Raw genomic sequence first — 24,508 nt, 5'->3', positions numbered from 1 at the left:
GGTTTTTGTGGTATACACTCTTGTGGACAAACTCTTACCAAAACCCTCTCTCCCCAAGTCCATCCAAGTTTCATAACACTATGTCTGGACAATTCTCATCAGTTTTTCCTGCCAGCCTGGTTGACACGGGCATACTGAGACAGTGTAGCAACTGCCTCATGTTCACTGTCAACCCTCTTCTCCTAGTGCATAATTCTTCTACTTGCAAGAAATGCATTTATATCAGTAACCAGAAATCCATGCTCTCTCACGCCTCAGTCAGCACCCCTGACAAAGAGGAGATTGCCAGCACAAACACCACACCCCCCACATCAAATAGCCAAGCAAAGCACACACCCATCTATACAGAGGCCCTGAATAAAAACTTATCTAAGCAGCAGAGACCTCCAAAACACACTCACAAACATTCCACACACACACAACACCAAACACATCACAGACAGCAGACAACACATCAGTGTCTCACAAACACAGCCCATAAGACATAACAGTAAACTCATACAGCCCATAAAGCACAACAGTAAACCAAACATACTAATCAGTGGTGACTCAGTTGTGAGACACACTGATATCCCCCTCACCAGGCTCGACAAGGAGAAGATCAAGGTCAGTTGTCTGTCAGGTGCCAGAATCAGCCACATCACGCACAAACTTAAGTCTCTACACAGTAGGTACAAGTATGACTCTGTCATTGTTCATGTTGATGTGAATGACTTGAGGTGTACATCCCTGGACTATATGAAGAGAGACATGATTGAGCTGTCAGAGTATGTGTCCCAGACAGGTATGACTCTAGCCCTAAGCAGCATCCTACCTTCACCAAGAATGATACCACAATACCAACAAAAAATAATTGACTTCAAGAATTAGCTTAGTTTCTGGTGTCATTCCAAGGAGATCCAGTATCTGTCTGCCTGGGATGACGTGGTTGACAGGCCTCGATGCTTTGCCAGAGATGGCCTCCACTTTTCACCCCTGGGATTCAGGATTCTGGCCAAGGTTCTTGTCTCCCCCATTGTGCCTTTTTTAGGCAATGTCCCACAAACAAATCTTCCAACATAAAAGATCTCTCAAAAAACAAATTGAAGGTCATGTTGCTTAACTCTATGAGCCTTAACCTGAAAATGCACTGACTGGAGGCTCTCCTAGCATTGGAAGATGCTGACATTTGTGCAGTTACAGAAACTTGGTTCAAGGCTGCTGAGAGCACCCCTGCCTTACCAGGCTATACCTCATTCCACACATTCTGATCCCAAAATGAGGCTGGGAAGACTAAGGTGGTGGAGTTTCTATTTTCATTAAAAAAAAAGCACACATCCAGACTGGCTTGCCAGCATGACCCACTAGAACTTCTCCAGGTGCAACTGACAATTGGCAAGACACCCATCCAAGTTATAACCAGCTATAGATTCCCCCTCCATGACTCAAGACACCCACTCCTCCTACCTGGACCTACTTAAGTCTATCAAGGTATCCCCGAACACCCTGATCCTTGGTGACTTCAACTACCCCACCATAAATTGGGTGAACTATTCCTGCTGTAATGCACTCACCCAATGATTCTTTGACTTCATTAGTTCTAACGCACAAGACCTGCTTGTCTCATCCCCCACAAGGGGAGATAGCATTCTAGACTTGGTTCTCACCAACAGGGGTGACTGCTGCACCACCCCCATAGTAAGTTCTTCCCTGAGGAGATCAAACCATCAGTCTGTCTCGTTTGAAGTGTCTATCCCATCCAACCTCCCCAGCCATAACTAGGCTAAAAAACTTCTCAAAAACTGACTACAACCTTCTAAGAGATGGTATCAGTAGCTTCACACCACTGCCCCTCTCAGAGGATGCAGACAAATAGGCTGAACAGTATGCCAGTGAAGTATAGAAGCACCTGTACAACTGCATGGACTCAGCCATATCCAACAGAACTAATACCTGCTCTTCAAGGAAACACAGACCTATGTGGTGGACATCCTCTATCAACAGGTTTTACAACAAAAGGAAGAAACAGTTGTCCAAGGGTAAAAAGGCACAAACTCCCAATTGGAAAAACTCCTTCCTTAGCCTCAACAAGCAAATTTGATCACTAGTGAAAACCTCCAAAGCCAATTATGAATCAAAACTAGCCTCTGAAGCAAAGGCTAACCAAAAAGCCTTTTTCAGTTACGTCAGAAATCTCCATGGCAAAGCCCAGGTTTGTTCTGAATTAGTTCTTAATGGTACCACTTACACTGATCCTGTTGACTTTGCCAACCTGCTAACAGATAGGTTCAGTGCAAACTTCACCCCCCATCCCCCAAAGGTCCATTTGACATCCCCAGTACTTGCCCCGCACCTCACTTCTCCGTAGATCAAGTGTTAACGGCCCTATCCAAGGCAAAGAACACAGCTTCCATGGGACCTAATAGTATTCCAGGCTGTATTCTGCAACATCTCCAGCAAGAACTAGCCTCACCATTGAGCACCCTATTCAACCATAGCCTAAGTACAGGCTTTATTCCAACAGAGTGGAGTACTGCCATTGTCATCACTTTGTACAAAGGTGGTGCCACTACTGACCCTGGGAATTATCACTCCATTAGCTTGATAAGTCTGAAATGTAAGGCTATGGAGCATATTATTATGGGCCTCATAAACAAGGACGCAGGCAATATCCAAGCAATTGACCCCACCCAGTTTGGATTTGTCAAGGGCAGATTTTGCCTGTTGAACCTGGTTGACATTTTTGAGACTATCACCAAGGCACTGGATGAGGAGGGAAAGTCAGTACATACAGCTTACCTTGACTTGGCCAAAGCCTTTGACACATTCCTCCACTCAAGCATCATCAAAAAGCTAAGACAACTTGGCATAAATCCCTATTTCATCAGGTAGGTGTCCAACTGGCTCACTGATAGGACCAACCAGGTCACCTCTGACAGCAGACCTGTCACTAGTGGTGTCCCCCAGGGATCTGTCCCGGGACCCCTATTGTTTGGCATCTACTTCTCAGAGGTCCAGGTAAAAACAAAAGGCCTGTGGCTGACCAAGTTTGCTCATGACTGTAAGTTGGGTGCTGTCATTGACTCCCCAGATGATGTTAACATACGTCAAGAGGGTCTCACAGCAACAAATGACTGGTGCCAAAGTCATGGTCTTAAGTTAAATGCAGAAAAATGTATTATTATACCATTCAGCAAAAACATGGCCCATACTGATTACCACATTAACGGCAACCATCTAAACACACAACCTGTGGTGAGAGACCTGGGTATACAAGTTGACAACAATCTCACATTTGACCATCATGTAGTGGCAGTGATCAGAAAAGCCTTTTACTTGGTTCATCTCATATGTAAAGGGATTGCATCCAGATTAAAGGAGGTTATTACCTCTCTGTACTCCTCCCTCATTAGGCCAATAATTGAGTACAATGCTCTGTTTAGTATGTACGTCTCCAAACACCTGCGCCAACTGGAAATGCCATGGAAATACCTCACAAAGAGAATCCATGACCTCCAACACCTGTCCTATGTGGACAGGCTCAGATCACTATCACTGTACTCTGTATTCTACAGATTGCTCAGAGGTGATCTGTGTCTCACCTACAAGGCAATCTTAGACACTGGTCTACTAGAGATGCTCCATATCTATAAGTCTAACTCCTCATGCAGTACTCAGTCAAAAGTCTTAAATCTAATATGTGATATTAACAATACCTGCTGGAGAGACAGGTTTGTCTTCCAGAGGCTGCCCCATCTCTGGAATAGACTCTCCATATATGTCAAACAAAATACATTGCTGACCCCTTTCAAGCACAACCTGGATGAGTGAATGGGTAACTACAAATTTGTGCCAGGGATTCCACCTGTGTCCCTCATTGACAGGGGTGACAGGCTCTGACTGAGGTTTCTTTTTTGGGGAAAAACTCTTGGCTAGGCTTGTAAGGGCTCCAGAGCCATTAACCTAGTAATCTCCTATGATCCTATGAGTTTGTAACTGTCTGCATGCATGGTGGATAATTAGACAACACAACACATGCATCTTAAGGAAGTGCTTTAGGCAGTCAAGTGGATTTCCGAATGAAGAAGGCAGCCAAACTTCCACAACACATGGAAGAACCTTTCAGTCACTGTCTGGCCCTGCAGCATAGTTTGGTCAATGTCAGTAGGTTACCCTGCATTCAGTAGATCCCACCATCAGAGCGACTCTGCATTGAGCTCTCATGTAGCACTTGTTCTCAGTCTATGTGAACATCACCCAGACTATCCTTAGGGGACATTGTATATGACACTTTCCAAATGTAACTTACAGTTTGGAAATCAGTAAGAGGAAAGCAGTATTGACCCAGCAGCCCATTTACATCTGCATTTACTGCAGCACTTCTTACTTGAATCTAGAGAACACAAAGCAGAGAATATCAAAGGAAGAAAAGAGAGAGAGAGAGAGAGACAGAGAGAGAGAGAGAAAAACAGTTTTTCTAATGCAAGTAGTTTGTGCTCATTGACAGTCAGCATAGTCTGTTCAGGACACTGCAGGTAAAAAATAACAGTAAAGTCATAAACATGTGTCACAACAATTGTTTTTCAACACAGTCCCTGTCAGTACTTCTGCCTGCTTCCTCTGAACACTGTACAAATGATGACTGAGGCTACCTTCATGAACACCAACATTTTTATTGTTGAAAAATAAGAAATGTCTGCTATACAGTGTAGGCTAACCATGCACCACACAGCACAGCTCACAAGTCACACTGCATGCATAAAGTATTATGTGTGCAGCTGTTTTTTTTTCCACTGTTAGTAAGTTGTGGACTAGACACTGCCTCTTTGCCTGCATGGCCACATACTATGCACATGACTGCAAGAGGGGTTGCTGTGCTACTGCCATTGGCTGACCACTATCACTATCATCACTGGTGTGAGGAATGATAGAGGGTGGTGCCCTACCACTATCAGTGACTAGCTGTGACAATTGTGCACCAGACCAAATCATCATCATGTTGTGCAACATGCAGCAGACAGTCAGTATCCTAAATGTCGTAACAAGGTTGTACTGAAGGGCATGCCCTGACTCATCCCGCAATGGAGATGAGTTTTGAGCAGCTCAAATAATTACTCAGTGGCTATCTGTGCATGGGACAGGGTGGTGCTGAAGCACTCCTTGGCAGCTGCTTAGGGATTGTGGACTGCTGTGATTAGCCAAGGTTTGAGTGGATAGCTGCTTGCATCATTTTGAAAACAGAACAGAGAGAGGACACTTAACAAGAAATAGGGCTGATTACTCAACAGTACTCATACCACACCACAAATGCTGAAATACCTTTGGTTAAGAACATTAAAATGCTTTGTACTTACCAACTATGTGACTCCCCATGCATCACACTGTACCTCACACTTGATAGAATGTTAGTCCTTCCTGCTTTGACATAATTTTCCCTGTTGTCTAGATGAGGTCCCAATAACCACATGAATGCAATCTATTACACCAATCAGATCAGGAAAGCATGCCACCACATAGAAGGCATGCACGATACTGAATCAGCCCTGCGGTGACACTGGGAAATAGATGTACTGAGTCACATGCCACCAGTATGCCAATGAACTGCTGCAGTATCAAGACAGAAGTTGTGAGATATTCAGCATGTCCCCAGGTTGTCTGTGGAAGGTCCCCATTGCAAGTATAGGGTGGGCTATGCATACCTTAATATTCAGCGGTATAGTAAGGCCACATATCCTCCCAGACCATGTCTATGGGCCCTAGAAACTCACAAAAGGCTGTACTATGTCCCTGTCCACAGTTAAACCTATCCAAAACTTCCTGATCATCAAAGTTCAGGTAGGTCAGCCTTTGCATATTTCTTGTTCTTCTTGGCTGGCAGGTGCCACTAAGCACATTTGGTTTTGGTGCAACCAAGATGAGAACCACAGAATGGGGAAACAGTTAAGCTAAACCCCAGTATCCCCATGGATTATAAAGTTGATAAAAAAGGTATGACTTCAGTTTTTATAAGCCCTATGCACAAGATATGGATACACATCAAAAATACAGTATGAATTACACAAAGGGGTGAAGGGGCTAATAATATACATAAGATAGTCTCAAAGTTTTAGCATATTCTTCATTTACATCACAATGTACCTTCATTTGTGTACTATTTTCTCAGGCTACTTATAACTGCTGCATCTGAGGAGACTTGTCCCATAAATTCTATTTAGTAATTACACTCTTGTCTTTACCTTTGTGAGCTAATCTCAATTCTGCTTGCTGAATTTTTTGCACAATATTTAGTCTCCTGTGTAACAGGTTCTTCATTTGATTTCCATTTTCCTGTAGTAGCCCCTTTGCTGCAGCAGGATAGACAAGCATGTAAGGTATTTGGTATCCTTAGCTTAGTGACCTTATTAAATACTGAACATTGTCCATACACATCACTATCTTGCAAAGCTCCAATAAAGAAAACATATTTTACATGATAATGGTTAGAGGAAATTTGTGTACTACAGGCATACTTGTTAATAAACATACATGTTAATAGGTTTCACTGGAAATATCAGTGGTACAGCAGTTAGTGTTGTTGCCGCCCAGGTCTTGGCCTGCCAGTTCAGTCCCCAGCTGAGTGGCTCTGGTGCCAAATGGACTTTCAGCCAGTGCTCTCATTTCCTTCCATGTCCCAAAAACATGCCATAGGTGAATTAGTGATCCTTCAAATTGCCTCTAGGCGTGTATGTGTGTGTGTGTGTGTGTGTGTGTGTGTGTGTGTGTGTGTGTGTGTGTGTGTGTGTGTGTGTGTGTGTGCGTGTGTGCGTGTGTGCGTGCGCGTGCGTGTGCGTGTGTGCATGTGTGCGTGTGTGTGTGTGTGTGCGTGTGTGTGCGTGTGTGTGTGTTTGTGTGCATGTGTGCGTGTGCGTGCGTATGTGCGTGTGCACGTGTGCGTGTGTGCATGTGTGCGTGTGTGTGTGTGTGTGTGTGTGTGTGTGTGTGTGTGTGTGTGTGTGTGTGTGTGTGTGTGTGCGTGTGTGTGTGTATGTGTGTGTGTGATTGTGTCTTATAGGTTCATAGGTTCATAGGTTTATACTAGGCTATCTGCCCTAAGGCATTTATAAGCCTAGCCCAAATTATTGTGGCTTACGCCACCCCTTATATGAAAAATACTGTGCCCATTAGTTTGTTGTGCCTCTGTCCAGCAGTGACCCAGAGATGATTCCCGGGGTAAACCTACGATCTCCCATCCACAGGTCTAGATTTCTCTTGAACAGAGTCAGCGAGGTGCTCTGCCTCACATGGACCGGGATTTTATTCCACAGCATAGGGAGTCTCTGAGTGATAAATCTATCCCTCCAGCACGTCCTATTTATATCCGTGCTAAGGTTTAAGTCGCTTGCTCTAGTGGTTTTGGTGGATTTGGATTTTTGAGGTGGAGCATGTCCATTAATTCCGGGTTGGACATGGCCTTGTATGTCAGGCACATGTCACCTCTGAGCAGACGGTATGCGACTGAATAGAGCTGGAGTTTCTTCAATCTGGCAGCATATGACAGATTTTGGAGTCCCTTTATCCTTTTGGTGAGGAACTTTTGGGGTCTCTCCAATTGCTGCAGATGTCGGGTGAGATACATCCCGAATGGGGCATTGTACTCGATCATTGGTCTGATAAGTGAAGAGTACAGGGGAACAATGACCTCACTAGATCTGGATGTGAATCCCTTCATGATCAGGTGGGCAATGTAGAAGGTCTTTCTAACCACTTTAGCAATGTGAGTGTCAAAAGAAAGGCCACTGTCAACCTGGGTCCCCAGGTCCCTGATAACCTCTTCTGTGCTTAGTGGATTGCCACCTATATGGTAGCTTGGGGTTACCTTGTTTTTCCCGAAGGGTATGACTATACATTTTTGGCGTTTAACTTCAGGCCATGGCTCTGGCACCAGCTATCTGTTTCCGTGAGTCCCTTCTGAAGGATATCAGTGTCCGATGCACTTTCCACTATGGCGCCCAGTTTGCAGTCATCTGCAAACTTTGTCAGCCAAAGTCCTCCCATGTTGGCCTGTACTTCTGAGAAGTAGATGCCAAACAATAGGGGCCAAGGACCGAGCCCTGTGGGACACCACTTGTGACCGGCTTGGAGTCTGACACAGCGCCAGCAACTCTAACCCTGTGGGTTCTGTCCTTAAGCCAGTTTGCAACCCATCTTGTGACATATGGGTTTACATTTAAGCTGGTAAGTTTTTCTACAATACCCGAGTGGGGTATTGTGTCGAAAGCCTTTGCAAGGTCAAGGTAGGCTGTATGGACTGCCTTTCCCTCATCAATGGCCTTGGTGACTATTTCAAGAAGTCGACCAAGTTCAAAAGGCATGATCTTCCCTTGACAAAGCCAAACTGGGTCGGGTCCAATGTCTGCAAGTCCCCTATATCTTTGTTTATGAGCTCCATTATGATCCTCTCCATAGCTTTGCAGACTAGACTTGTTAAGCTTATGGGGCGGTAATTACCAGGGTCCGTGAGGCGCCACCTTTGTGGAGTGGGACCACAGTTGCCGTCGCCACTCCTTGGGCACGTATCCTGTGGTAAGGCTGAGATTAAACAGCTGCCTTATGTGCGGGTTTAATTCCTCATTTAGCTCGTGTAGCACACAGCCGGGGACACCATCCGGTCCCATTGATGCTGTGTTTTTAGCTTTAGAGAGCAGCTTTCACCTGCGCATTTGAGATGTCCGGGAGGCTACACTCGGCTGGGATAGTTATCTCTCCTTTAGGGAGAGGGGGTGAAGTTTGCACTGAACCTGTCTGCCAGTATGTTGGCAATGTCTGTGGGTTCAGTGATTTTTGTATCATTTTGGACTAATTCTGAGCATATCTGTGAGTTTCCACCCAGGTTCCTAACATAGCTGAAAAAGGCCTTATGATTGTCCTTTGAATCCATGGCAATTTTTCTCTCAAAATTGGCCTTAGTTGATTTTATGAGTGCTCGTAATTATTTCCTAATAATGATCAGGGGTGACTTCCCTTTTATGGATTTTGTTCTATCATGTAATAGCTTTCTCCTCTTATTGTAAAGTTTGTTAATGGCTGGGGTCCACCAGACTGGACGTTTGCCCTTTGTGGAAAGAGTCTTGGTTTTATTTGGGATTGCCTGATCCATGCAGTCCTGGAGGTGTTCATAGAAGGCATTTGTAAGGGCTTCCAGCTTGGGTTGTGGTTTCCTCTGACTCAGGGGCCTTGAAGGATACCACACCAGTCTTGAGTAGTGTGAAGTTTGCTTTAGAGAAGTTCTTCACTATGGTCTTTTTGTTTGGGGTGGGGGGATGTGGATTTCCAGTGAGATTAGTTTATGATCAGATCTCACCAATGAGGGATATACTTCGGTGTGGAGCATTTTGTCCCCATGTTTGTGACAATGAGATCTAGTATATTTTCTCCTCTCGTGGGAACAGTGACTAGCTGTTCCATGGCATTTGAATTTATGAACTCCAGGAACCGTTGGGCTAGAAAGTTAGGGCTTGAGTAATGTTCCCAGTCTATATTCGGTAGTTGAAGTCACCCAATATGATGGTGTTTGGAGATACATTTATACCCTCCAGTGTCTTCAGGAAGGCTGTGTGGGGTTCCTGAGTTTGAGAGGGTGGCCTGTAGCATGCTACAATTTGTAGAGCAGTTTTGCCTATTGTTAGTTGCACCTGGATGGTTTCCGAAGCTTCATGCGTTGCCACCAACCTGGAGGTGTGAGTATCCTTTATGAATATGGATACACCCTCCTTTTGTGGAGTGGTCCGGGTTTTGGGGCGAACGCATGATATGAGGTAAAACCTAATAGTGCCGGGTGCTCTCAGGAGCCTTGAACCAGGTTTCAGTTACAGCACAGACATCGATGTTCTCCATACTGAGAAGGGCCTCGAGTGCGTGCATTTTGAGATTTAGACTTCTGGCATTGAGCAGCATTACCCTCAATTTCTTCCCATTTTTGTTTTCTAGGGTGGTAGGTTTAGAATTTGAGCCTTGCCTAAAAAAGGCACTATGGGGGTGGCAAGAGCCTTAGCCAATATCCGGAATCCCAGGGGTGACAGGTGCAAGCTGTCCCTTGCGGCAGCGTGGCTTGTCAAGCATGTCATCCCAGGCAGACAGACACTGGATCCCCTTTGAATGACACCAGACATTAAGCCAATTGTTAAAGCTGATCATCTTGTCTCTATATTGTGGCATCATTCTTGGTGAAGGAAGGATACTGCTCAGGGTTAGGGTCATACCTGCCTGGGCTACATAATCAGAGAGCTCCTCTATGTCTCTTTTCATGCAGTCCAGGGAGGTGCGTCTCAGGTCGTTCACACCAGCATGGACAATGACTGTGTCATATTTGTACTTGCTGTGGAGTGACCCGAGTGCTTGTGTTATGTGGCGGATTCTAGCCCGATAGGCAGCTTACTGTGACCCTCTCCTTGTTCAGCCTGGTGAGTGGGACGTCAGTGTGTCTGACTATGGAGTCACCTATGACAAGTATGTTTAGTGTTGTATTTGGCCTTAAGGGCTGTGACTGCTTTGCACACTGCTTTTGTGGTTTATGTGTTGCTTTTGGGGTGTCTTGAGGTAGCAGTTGTTTGGGTGTCTGCTTTGGAGGCCTCTGCTGTTTAGGTAAATTATTACTCAGAGCCTCCGAGTATGTCTTTGTGTGTTTATGTGTTTGATTCAGTGGAGTGGTAGCATTATGTGAGGCTGGTTTTGTGGTGTGTGTAGTTGCCTTCTCCTCCTGTCTGGTCTTGCCAGTCCTGAGTTGAGAGAGCTCAGCCTCCAGTTTGGCTAAATAGCTGCATCTCTCAAGTATTTGTGTTATGTGGGAGGAGGAGAGGGTTGTCTGTGTACATGAGGCAGTTATAACATTGCCTCAAGATTCCCAGATTCACCAGCTGGACCAGAGAGGAGATTGACAACTGACCTTTGGACATGCTAGAATAATATTGGGAAATCCTTAATTGAAAACAAGGGCCAGTGGGGAGTGAGGGTGTAGTGCTTTTAATTTTTAGTGCTGACTTATATAATTGCTTTAGTGAGCAAGTGCCAGGTAACTTGAGTGCAATGTGATACAAGTAACTAAATGCAAAACGACAAACAGTAACTTTCTTTCAAGTGAAACAAGGAAATAAGTACAGTAAGCAATGCAGATATCACTAGTGATCCACAGAAGCTGAGAAGTTGCGTATTAGGTGAATTAGCTTCCAGGGAAATAACAAGCAAACAAACAACAAGTATATAAACAAAGCTAGATTCAGTAGGCCTGGATCTAGTCTATGATAGAGCAAACAAGGTGAACCAATTTCAGTAAGATACAGTTCAAATATTCAGGCACTATAAACCTTTAACCAGAAAATTCCCAGCTCAGAAGGGCAGAGTCCAGCCTCTTCTCCCACAAGAGTGCAGTCCACGAACCTTCTTAATGTAAAATAACTGGCCTGAAGCCCAAGTGCCTAAACCAGAACTAATACACTTGGACACTGGGCTCTCAATCAGCAGTTCCCAACTTAGAAGGATGAAAGCTGCCTGTCCTGCCACCACAGTGCTTGCCACAAACCTTCCTAATGTAAAACAACTGGTCTGAAGCCCAAGTGCTTAATCCAAAAGACTTGAATGATAGCTACACTTTAATCAAGTTACAACCAAGCAGTAATAAATACCATTGAATACTTTAGAGAATGTCTGGATTAGTGCTCAAGTTACACAAACAAAGCTAGATCCAGCAGGCCCGAATCCAGTCTATGCCACAGCAAACAAGGCACCAACTTCAGTAAGAAACAGTTCAGATATGCATGCACTATAAGCCTTTAACCAGAAATTCCCAGCTCAGAAGGGCAGAGTCCAGCCTCTCCTCCCACAAGAGTGCAGACCACGAACCCTCTTAATGTAAAATAACTGGCTTGAAAGCCCAAGTGCTTAAACCAGAATTAATACACTTTTAGAATAACAGACACTGAGCCCTCAATCAGCAGTTCTCAACCTAGAAGGATGTAAGCTACCTGTTCTGCCACAACAGTGCAGACCACAAACCTCTCAGTGCAAAACAACTAACTGGTCCGAAGCCCAAGTGTTTAAACCAAAAGGCTTAGAATGAGTTACACCAAGCAGTAATAAATACAATTGAGTATTTTAAGATGATGCAAAAGTAAAAGAAGTAGGTAAAACACAAGTACAGTAAAAGCAGATGAAATTTTTTTTTTTTTTTTTTTTTTCTGAACAAGTGCTGAGATCAAAGAAACAGATTTGAGTGCTGAAACTAGAAAACTGGCTAGTTACAAGAAAAAAAAAAACAAGCTAGAAGGCTTCCCTCAAACACAGAAGGGCTTGGGGGCTCAGAAGCCTACAAATAGTCTGTACCACTTAACAAGAAAGGCAGGAAATAAGCTTAATTTTTTTTTTTTCTATTTCCCAGATGCTCTCTTTGTACACAGTAGGAGTGCCTGAAATCAGAATATGATCTCACTGCACTCAGTTGAGTGAGCAAATGAGATGGGCCCAGAGGCAGGCTGAGGCGGGCAGTTTCAATGCCACTAAGATTAACACCAAAACAAAAACAGGACGGGTGGGTGGGAATAACTGAAGAGCAGAATAACCAGTTAAAAATTCCTTCAACACTCCTTCATACACAGTTTAAATCAATTTAAATACTGTATTTTTAAAAGTAAAAGTGCATAAAAGGTACTTAAATTCTCTTATACGTCCAGTTGAATATAACCAAGTTCTTAGCTTGCCAAGCTGAAGTTTTAAAGCAGGAATTATTTCACATGCACCAGTTTAAATATGCAAGGACAGGAAATCACTGACTGTGGCTACCCCCACACCTGTAATTACTAGCAAATAACAAAATTCAGCCAACACTAGCTTTTAGTTCAAGTTACTGAAGAGCAGAATAACCAGTTAAAAATTCCTTCAACACTCCTTCATACACAGTTTAAATCAATTTAAATACTGTATTTTTTAAAAGTAAAAGTGCATAAAAAGGTACTTAAATTCTCTTATACGTCCAGTTGAATATAACCAAGTTCTTAGCTTAATGAAAGACTGGTATCATATCCATGATTATTTTCTGTACTTTACACCCATTGAGTGTTGGGAGAGGCTATGGCTGTCCTGACAACTCACAATTTTAGTTAACTAAGTAAGCACAGAATGAATGATTATTATTATGTAACAAAATGTCTTCCAATATCTAGTTCTATTAATGACTATTTTGACACAAATTCCATAAATGGCATGTATCCTGGTGCCTTACGGTGCAGATACAAGGCTATGCAGCTGGCTCTTGACTTTGCTGCACCAAGAGGTTGTGGGAGTGAATCTCAGTACAGTGTATGCTGATGTGATGGCATAACTATGCTGTGATAGAGTTTAAGCCATGCATCGCTATCATGACAGTATGTTAGTAGCAGAGTTAATATCAGAAGCAGTGGTGATATTCGCTCATACATGGGAACCGATTCCAAAGGACTTGCTCTCAGTTTAAGTGACGTACTAGTTTGTGCTGAGTTTTTATATTCGTTATTTCTTTGGTAAGTGACCACTTTCACTGAGAGCAGGTCTTTTTGAATCGGACCCCTAATGTAAGCCAGTTTATAGATAGGCCTTACACCAAACTAAGTCAGTTACACTGAGAGGAAACCTTTCAGAATCAGGGCAGACTTACACTGCAAGTAACTCTTTTGGAATCTGGGCCTTGAGATAAGTACAAAAAAATTCAAGTGAACAACGGTTAGTGGGCGAAGAGCTATATCGCAGGAAATTTGTGAGGTTATATTGTAGTATGTGTAAAGGAGAAGACTGCATGCATCAAAATATACTTCTGAGTCATCAGGTTTTGGGGTTCTGTTCCTGTTGTAGCATAGGTTACACTCAAAATTGCATCATCTGAAACACAGCACACTATAATGCATCCACATTTGCTCTTGTTTGGCAAACCAAATTTTACAGTACAAAATTTGTCATACTTTATATTTCAGTGCATTGGTGTATAATTTACTTTCAGATTCAGAGGAAGAGGAACTGGTCCCTGCCTTGCAGTTACTTCAGCCAATAGCAGAGAAGATTATTGCTGAGTACAAACTGAGAGATGAGGAGCCACCACTGGTGTTCTACTGTGCTGAGGAGGTGAGTCAACAGACATTAGTTGCAAAGACTGCAGATAGAAGCTTCAGTGTCAGTTGTGGCTCTTCACTTTGGAATGATGGCTGTCTTTGACAAGTGTGCTGCTTAGCTGCAGAATGGCAGCCATCTTAAAAAAAATATATCAAATATCTGTAGCATGCATTTTTTACTGTTTTAATAGTGCGACAGTAGCTGCAGTATGTCAGCCATCAGAGATTACTGTGCATGTTAATTGTAAAATGGTAACCACATTACAGTAATGTAGAAGTAATTTAAAATGCTAGTTGTCCCACAGTAGTTTAGCAGTTAAATGTAACCATTGTAAGTCATACATTTTGCATATCCAATATTGAAATGTTGACACTTGAAATGCTGAGTGCCAGGAAGCTGAAAAAATGACTGAAAACACCAGAGAAAAGCAAATTTCGAAATTCGCTCTTCTCCTTTTAACTTCTTTTTGTAGTGGAGACAAACTCCCCCTGCACCCCCCCCCCCCCAGGTGGTGGCAAGTCCCCCACATCCCCCAAACTTATATATACCAACTCCAAGATTGCCATACCTTGGAGAAAAGGGGATATTCTGAGACGTGGTATTTTGGACTTAGTATATACAAGTCTGATCTTTTAGCCATTCAGTTTCTGTATTTCGTGACTCGATCTAGTGGGTCCTGGCCTTTCAAAAGGTTAGTCCTGAAAGACTCTGTCCACATCACGTACATACCATCTCCTATTATAAGATATATCCAAATGTAACAGTATAGAGGGAGTGTCTCATTACTCCCACAATCCAAGATAATAAAGACTGCTCAGCTAGGGACCTCAAGTAATGTTTAAGTAATGGTTAATTGAACTTCAGTTAGATATTACTTGAGGTCCCTAGCTGAACAAACTCATAATACTTACTTCATTCTGCTCAAGCTACCATTTCTTTTAGTGCATAAGCAAAGAAAGATAAATATACCCAGTCATAGGCCTAATACACTTTGTCTGGTTTGAGACTTTTACTTCTTATGCTGAACCACAAACAGTCCTCCTGGTTAATGTCATTAACATAAAGTAGAAAGTTATACATACGTTTTTTGCAATAAAACTGTACTTTTCAGTACCTTGCAACTATGAATAAGCTCACACATGCCATCGGAGCACCTGACCATTTGCAGATGAACTATTTTCTTTTTTCTGGTAATCATGAGGAGTTTCCCCCAAAATAGTATAAACTCTTCTAGCCCCCAGCCTCCTCTCTGTCTTTTGGGGATGTTCAAATTCTACCCCACTTCCCTTCTCTGTCTGTTTCTGTCACTTCTCTCTAGGTATTTCTTTCCTTTGAAATTCTACTAAAGTAGACTCATAGTCTCTTACAATCCAAAAGTAACTGCTAGACTCAAAGTGTTGTATATTTTACTAAAGCATATGCAAAGTCTCATTACACAGGTCCCTCTTCCCCTGCTTGCACAGTCTGCACAGTCTACTGACTTCCAAAAATCACTAAGGCAGACACAAAGTGTCATTAGACAAAGGATAATTTCCCCGGTGATCTCAGACTCTGAAAATCTATCATTAAACCAGAACAGCAGATAACTCTTTCCCCTGCTTAAGTCACTGATTGAACCCCCTTGAGCTCCAGACCCAAAACTTTACCATTCATATGCAGTTAGGTTTAAAGTCTGTATGTGTGTGACAACCACACAATTTTCCTAAGTAACTATCTGGCTTTCAGCTGTATATATTTTTTTCACATTTAACCCTTTCACATACAGGTCCCAGCTCAATTAGTTGATTATAGAAGCTGCAGAAGGATCAATGTTACCTATGGGGCAAATATCTACTATACATCAGCTTGGAGGGGTAGGCTCTTAACTGTGCATGGGTATTTTAGTGGAATGTAATAAAACAAAATCCACTGCAACCTTGCACAAACAGTTCATATAAGAAAGCTGAACGCAAGTTTATTAATTTAGCATCAAGCGTTTTCGCTGCAAGACACTTGCAGCTTCTTCAGAGAAAATACAAATGAAAAACAAACACCTAGCCTAAATAGAGTTAGGCAGGAAATGACATAAAGAGCATCACTCATAATTAAATCACCTAACTGGCAAAAGAACTTAAAAACACAGCGTAAACCCACCTCATAAACAAGTCAAAGTATTTTTCTAAATATTTAAACTAGTACATTTATAATAATATGTTAAAAACTCTCCTTAATAAGAAGTGAATTATTCACTGATAAAAGAAGAATTTAAAAGGCAATTTTTAGAAAAGATTTTTTTAAAACATAAACACCCGTTCCAAATGGTTAATCACAAGTTGTTGCCAGTTGAAAAAGCAACACACTTAAATTTCAAATACTGGATAAGAAAACAAGTAATAAACTATAAGATTATGAACAAATGATATAACAACACTTATAATATAACAAAACCTCTATAAAAAGTCTGTGTTACACAATATTAATATTATTTAAGTTATTTATGATATTTAAAATAACTTGGTGAATAAGCAAGGGAATGTATAAAATACAATAAACAAACATCTCTAGACAGCATATTTGTATATTATCTCATATAACTCCTAAGTTTTAGAACCACAGAAATGTTACAGTTTTCATTGAGTCCAGGGGACCTGAAGGCATCTAACTTCAGCTGCCATTCTAATTCACGGTTCTCTAAAATAAGGGCAAAAAGGGCCCCCTCTAATGCTAGTAGGAACATGGTCAATGACCATAAATTCAAAGCTGTGACCTGGGTAAGAATGGACATGTTTAGCCAAAGCATTTTGACATTTGTTGTTCCTAATTGCATAAACATGCTCATAAATTCGTTCACGGACTTTTCTGTCCGTCTTACCAATGTAAAAAGCAGGACAACAGTTACATAGAGCAATATAAATAACAGATTTTGTTTCACAATTAAATTTGTGGAATATCTGGTATTTCCTGTTCCTAATAACAAAACTATTTCCTGTTCTAATAATCTTACACCAGTTGCAAAAACCACATGTATACATGCCTATTTGTCTACTAAAAATGTTTTTATTCATGTCCCTTTGTAATAATTCTTTTAAATTATTACCTCTCTTGTAAACCTGAAAATTAGCACATTTTCCTTGTGTAGTGTATTATATTATATTCTTGTATTAATATTGCATTATTATATTATTATTATTATATTATTATTATTATTATTATTATTATTATTATTATTATTATGTGTAGGTTAGAGGTGAAAACAGGCATGTTTTATGTAGAGTAGCCACACAGTAAGGAAAAAAAGAAACCCAGCTGATTAAATAAATAGTAACTGTACTCAGAAATTGTGTTATTAATTGGGAACACCAGTGTATGCAGACTGAGTCTGTATGACAGTCCTTACCACTACTACCACAGGTACATAAAAATGATACTTTTCACAAATGTAAAACAATGGTACGTGCTTGTGCCTCTTTCATTTTCACCTCTGACATGAAATAACACGGTGCAGTGCAGAGACACCTGGAACTGTTGCAAGAAACTGTACTGCTCACTTGAAAACTGAATCTGAGCAAACAGTGCCATGCCACTTTGTAATACAAAGAAACAGCTCCTGGTGTAAATTGATAAACAGAAAAAATAAGTGAATTTATACCTTCTTTTCTTTTATTTGCAGAATGGACAAGTCTTGGAGTTGGCAGGATTTGGAATACAGTGAGGTTAGGATTCAGTGGAGCACCCCTTTTATTATACTGGCCTGTCATGGTAACAATGTGACTAGCACTCAAAATTGTGGATGTTCAGAGGGTTGGAAACATGTATGGATGAGAGGAAACTATCTCGGGAATAGAGGGGAGAAACAAGTATCCATAAAGACAATGTTCTGTTGAACTGGGAAGGCTGCAAGGATCAGCAAGTTAACACAGCTGCTAGAGATAGTGAAGGAAGGAAAAACTTCTGCTGAAAAGTTACACTTTATGTGCACAGGTCTCTGCTCACTAACCATTGAATACAAACCCTAACAGGGTGAAAAGTTACACTTTACGTGCACAGGTCTCTGCTCACTAACCATTGAATACAAACCTTAACAGGGCTTGAAGGGAATTCTATGAGCATAAACAGTCAATCAGCCTACAAATGATTTTTCTTATCCAGACCAGTCCCTGCCTCCAGCTGTAAACCCCCCCCCCCAAAAAAAAAAGTGTCCAGTCACATTTGGCCTAGGCCATATACAGGTTTGCTTGTAATTTTTGTTCTTTAACTAACACTTACTAGGCAGTGTTTGTAAGAGCATTGTTTACATTTTTTTTTGTTTCTGATAGTATAGCAATATTCATAAATATGTTTGAAAAGTTTTCTAATAGTTATCCTAACATAAAATCTATCACAAACTTTGCAGATCACAATGTATACCACTCCATAGCTGTTACTGATGAAAACACAATTTAACTGACATGTTTAAAAAATGGCTCAATATTAATGAATCTAGACTGAGTACAAAAACACACTTGCAATGCAATTTCTTCTATGTGTTGTTTAATTATTGGTTGCCAATGAAAAGGAATCACTAGTCTCCAACAAACCTTTCACGTTTTTTGCTCACTAATAAAATTTGGCTAACTTCCTAAAATATGAATCGATTCATTATGTCCTTAAAAAGCTTTACAGTTATCAGAAATAGTCTTCTTAATATTAACACTATCACAACTGTAGATAATCACCATACAATTGTGATATTTGGAATAAAAGTATTTTCAGAATCATCTGCCCAAAAGTATTGGTGGATAACAAGCATCCCTGTTAGTTTTAACTTCATCAATTATTTAATCAAGTGGTATTTTCCTATAGCCTCTTTCTTGAAACATATTCTTAATTTTTTAAACACCTTTATTAAATTATCACTTAAGCCATAGGTAAACATACATGTAAAGAAAAGGAAAGAAAAAAACATAATAAGAGAACATTTTTCATGCATTATATTTTGAGTACTTCCATGGTGGTGCAGTGGTAGCATTGTTGCCTCACAACAAGAGGTTCTCCCGTTCGATTCTCTGTTGGAGTGTGGGGACTGCCTTCTGAGTGGAGTCTGCATGTCCTTCCCACGGTTGGGTGGGCGTTTGAAAGACATGTGTAAATGGGCGTGCCTTAGTTGAAGGTTGAACGTCGAGCTGGCACCTTGGCCTTCGTGAAAATCTACTGCCAATCATTAGCGGACCGGAATTCTGCTGTGGTGACCCCTAACCGGGAAATGCCGAAAGACAACAACATATTTTGTATACCTTTTACTTTTTTTATAACTGTCATACACTCCAACCTTATATATATATATATATATATATATATATATATATATATATATATATATATATATTGTGCAATTCCTTCCTTTTTGTAAACCTCACTCCTCCTTCTCCTGAATATTATTCTGCATGCATTGTTCCCAGAACTTCAAGTAATTTCTGTGTAATTTGCTTCTTCTCATTTCAGATTATCACATTTCCAGTTCTTTTATCTCTTAAACAATATTCAGTTGCAGTTGATTTAGATGTTGATTTCCATTTTCTAGTTTGCTAGAACAGTGGACAGTATTTAATAAAAAAAAATACTGGCTTGCTTTTTGGCAGCCAATAGAATTAAACTTAATAAGGCCTTATTATGTCTAGGCAATTCAGATCCTGTGTCCCAGCTAAAAAGAATCATTTCCTTAGTTACAGCAATTTGGTCCCTCAATATTTATATTTCTGACAAAGTACTCTGTAGTATAGTTTTAAAATCTGCCAACTTGTCACACTCCCCCCAGAAAAAAGAATCCCAGTTATCTCTCCCTTTCTCTTCACACCTCCAGCATTTGCTATCTGAGGAAAAATTCTTTGTGGTCTACTCGGGGTGCAGAAATACCTATGCAAACACTTCCAAGCAAAAATCCCAAACCTTCCGGACTTTGTTGCATACATGAGAGCCATACTTATACTGTTTCTTTGTTCCTTTGTTAATTGATTTTCCAGTCTCCTTTCCTAATAGACAGACAGGTTTTAAGTTCCAGATCCTGAATCGCATTGACATGGGTGATCTTGAAGGAGACATCCCGAATATTCTGGAGAAACATGAACTCATGTGGCAATTAAAGCTGAACTCTTTTAGGTAGCCTGAACTAAACTACTACTGTTCAGTTAAAAGTGCACTGGAACTTAGAAAATTGCCACATTGTTTACATGACTAATTGTATTTTATTTTATTCTACAAACTGGTTTTAAATACCATTTTAAATCAGTTGAAATGTAAGTGTATATTTTGTTTCCATCATCATACATACATTTTTTCTTATTTTTATTTTTTTCTGGTTCTTTTTTCCACTTTATTCAAAATGATGTGTAATAACAATATTAACTAATTATACAATTAAATAGGTTTTTAGGGTTCTTGTACATAAACCTGAAGATGTCTAGAAGGACAAAAGCGATTTTTGTTAACAATAGGTTATGAAAATAGAAATTGATTTTTACATGCAAAATGTATATGTATATGTATATATTTATATATATTTTGTATTGCCAAATGAACTAAGGTTGATATATTTCCAGCCATGTAGTATATTGTCTTGGATAAAATCACAGACTTAATAATCTACTTAATAATTTGGTTAAATAAGAGGTATCACATCATTATAAATTTTATTTAAAGTACATAAGGGTTATATATTATTATGACAGCTACTAGGTAGGGCAGGACCAGCTCGAATGTCACACTGATGGGGGAAGGGATGTGAATTTAACATGCGTACCAATAACACTTTGTTTTATAGCACAATAAACCATGCCCATGCCTGATAAAAAGTATATATATATTTAGAAAGCTTGTGAGGAAATTATTACTCTATTTTTGTTTTACTTGGATCGCTTGTCTGTGTACTTAATAAAGGATTTTCGACTGGAAACAGACTGCCTGTCTTGCTTGGATTACTTTCGAATACTTAGTAATGCTGTACAGTTATATATTTTCTATTATTACTTTTTGTTTTGTTTTGACTTGACGAGTTTACATTCGCTACTTCTACTACTATTGTCTGATCTGATTAATATACAGTGATTAACTAGAAATATATGGACTGAAAATCTTCCACACAGAGAAGTTTCTTACACTGTTTTGTTTTTGGACCCACTACACTTTAATGGGTTGTTTTGAGACTTCGGGGATACAACGGAGATTTCTTGTTTTTTGCTTTCCCAATCTTTTCTAACATCTTCTGATGGATTCTTAGAGTTATCATGCAATATTTAATATGCCCTACTAGTTGTCCCTTTTTAACAGCAGCTCCTGTTCTAGACTCCGCTAAAAAACTCTGCTGGAACTGATCTTTCACTTAGGACACCACTTTTCCTTTCTTTTTGTCTATACTCTGATATAAATCTCTGGTAGAGAAGATAATCTTTAACCCGCAATGGCGACTTCTTCTTGGCCTCATCCCACTCTATTACATTTCCCTCTCTAGTTATTTGTTCCCAGTATCTTGGTCCCTTTGCCACTTTTCTCCAGTAAATTGCAGCACAATCTTTCCTGTTTTCTGTACCCCTACTTGCAGTCAGCCCTATTGGCGAAATCTCCTTTCTCTTTTCCTATTTTTGATTTAGTTCTTAGAATACTTTCTGCATCTTTATGAATGTAATACTCTGTATGGTTATTTGTATTCTCTGTGGGGTCCTGTGTCCAAATCCTACTCTCTCCTTATTTCTAGAATGTTCCCTTCACCCAGCTCATCATTATCATTCCTTTCCACTTTGATTTATAACCTTCTGCTTGTGCCGTGTATATGAGCCTTAACAGTACAGCTCTAAAATACCCATAGAAATAAGGTAATCCTAAACCACCTTGTTCTATGATGAGGATCAAATTATCCCACTTACATCTTGCCCACTTCCTCTCCCAAATGAGTTCCTTCTTAAATACTGTCCACAACTGCTCCTCTGGTGGACAAAAAATATGCCTGAGCTGTATAAAAAAGTAAAGGGACTAAAATTATTTTCACTGCTAGTACCTTGCTCTCCATATCCTTAAACCGGATCTTCCATTTTCTCATTTTTTTGTATTATCTTTTCTTTAGTTTATTCACACAGACCCTTAACTGCCTTAACAGAATCATTTTAATATCCTCCTATATGCTTCTTCTTATCACGTGCCCATTAATTTTGTATAATGAAATGACCTGAAACTGTCTCAAAATGTTCCACAGCATAGAAATATCCCTTTCTAGACTTATCATGTACAAAATAATATTATCCACAAATAAAGACAGCATTTCTTGATTACCATACCAATTATTTCCTTCAATTTCTGAGTCCCTTATTTTTTTGACAATGGCTCTAAATATAAAGCAAATAACAAAAGTGAAAGAGGATATCCCTGCCGAATTCCACTGTTCAAACACAGCTTATCAGACAGGAGCTCTCCCAACTTAATGATTGTCTTTGATCTTTCATATAGCCTCCTAATTATCCCTATTATTATATCAGGAATGCAAATGCTTCCATTGCCCTAGTCATAAAATTCCAGCTTACTCTATCAAATGCTTTCAATGCATCAAAATCACCCAACAGCAACAGTATTTTCTTACAGTCTGCTTCCCTTTGGATCACAATTGTTCTACTAATGGTGTTGGATGTTTGCTCCCTAGGTAGTATAGACATAAACACTTTACATTCATGGTTTAAAGTTGAAATAGGCCTATATCAAGTTGGGTCTGATGAGTCTTTACCCTCTTTGGGTAATGCAGCTACCACAGCTTTTTTCCAAGATGCTGGTGCTCCCTCACCCTTTAAAATACCGTTAAACAACCCCTTTCTGATCTGTATCATTTTCTTCCCTCCTAATTTACAGTCTTCCACAGAATGCCATCTGTTCCTGGAGTCCTCCCTCTAAATTGACCACACATCACCATTTTTATCTTTTCTCTTCCTATCTTAACTATTACATGTTTTGCTTTATCTTCCTCTAACCTTGGCATATTTACATTTTCTATAAATAATTCCATTTGTGTTTTTTTTTCCTTGTTCTACATTCCTCTGTTTTATACACGTTTTCATAAACTTTCCAAAATGTCACTAATGCCGCTATGGGATTTCTGGTTATTTTTCTTGCTCTTCTTCTTAGCATCTTTATCAGTCTTCTCTCCTCTTCTTGTCCTGGGTCCTCCTTGATATAATACATAGATGATTCTACACTAATCACTATTGCTGACTCTCCAACTCAATTAAACCTAGTCACACAGGCCTCTTTTATCTCTGTCAAAAATTGGGTCTCAGAAAATCAATTCATTCTAAATCCTAAGAAAACAAAATTACTACTCTTCCTCCCTAAAAACTTCTGCCATATCAAAACTTCCTTCACAATACTATCGCAAAATAACACCCAAATACAGGTTGACACTAGTACAAAACTCCTAGGTGTTATTTTTGCTGATCACATTTCATTTGATTTACACATTAATAATTGTATCAAAAAACACATCAGAAGCTAGGTCTCCTTTACTGTAACAAAATTTTTCTTATCAGTACTGCAAAACAAGCCCTTTCTAACTCATACCTCTTACCCACTTTACTCTACAGTTCTCAAATTCTCACTTGCCTCAACACTGGTCTACTAACCAAGTTAGAAACAACCTACAACAAGATTGCCAGATCTGCAGCCCAAAATACATACAAATCCCATTACTGTCTATCACTAAAAGTACTAAGTTGGCTAGAACTACCTAACCTGCTCCTTTTTAACCAATTTCAGATATTCACTCAATTCTTTACACGCCTTCTTATTGTCCTACTATATCAGATATTTCATAGGTTAGTACTAAGCTAACTACCCTTGCAAGCTATTTTAAGCTTAGCCAATTATCCCTTGTGAGACTCAAACCCTGCACCTTGTGTTTGTAAGGCAAACACCTTAACCATTAGGCCACCCTCCCAACCTCATTATTTACCTACAAGGTCACTCTGCAGTTTTGAACAAAACCTACTGAAAATCCACAAACCTAGGACCAAAATTGGCCATTATGTCTATAACTTTAATCCTTCCAAGGCTTGGAATAGCCTACTTCTGGATATTAGATCCCTTGAGCAACCCAAACAATTCAAATCAGCTACTAAAATATACCTGCAAAGTAAATGGATCTGTCAATGTAATTACTCTCAATAAATCCTCCCTAGTATACTTTCTTTCCATTTGCTCTCTCTCCCTTCTCTACTCTACTGTAACTTTATTTCTGTCACTTCTACCTGCTGCATCTCTGTCTAAACACACCTTGTAAAATATTCCAGTTTCACTAGTTATAACTTAACCTGTATATAATACATACCACAAAATGTCTTCCTTTGGATGAATGCATTTAATTAATTGTCTACATGAAAAGTATTATTTAATTTCTGTATTTTAATATGTACTATAAGGGGTCTACCTGATA

At 40.0% G+C, this 24,508-nt stretch overlaps 1 protein-coding gene across 1 annotated transcript in view; it reads left to right on the top strand.

Annotated features, from left to right (window-relative positions):
* Nucleotides 1-24,508, top strand: part of LOC122813789 (nucleoredoxin-like) — a 180,272-nt gene that overhangs the window by 129,709 nt on the left and 26,055 nt on the right. The window contains exon 8 of the mRNA XM_044086294.1: nt 13,979-14,100. Within this exon, the coding sequence (XP_043942229.1) occupies nt 13,979-14,100 (122 nt within the window). The remainder of the gene's footprint in view (nt 1-13,978; nt 14,101-24,508) is intronic.

This window comes from Protopterus annectens, chromosome 10.part0 (assembly GCF_019279795.1).
Source record: "Protopterus annectens isolate FY-2018-M chromosome 10.part0, PAN1.0, whole genome shotgun sequence".
Taxonomy (NCBI): domain Eukaryota; kingdom Metazoa; phylum Chordata; order Ceratodontiformes; family Protopteridae; genus Protopterus; species Protopterus annectens.
This window is presented reverse-complemented; position numbering and strand designations above follow the sequence as displayed.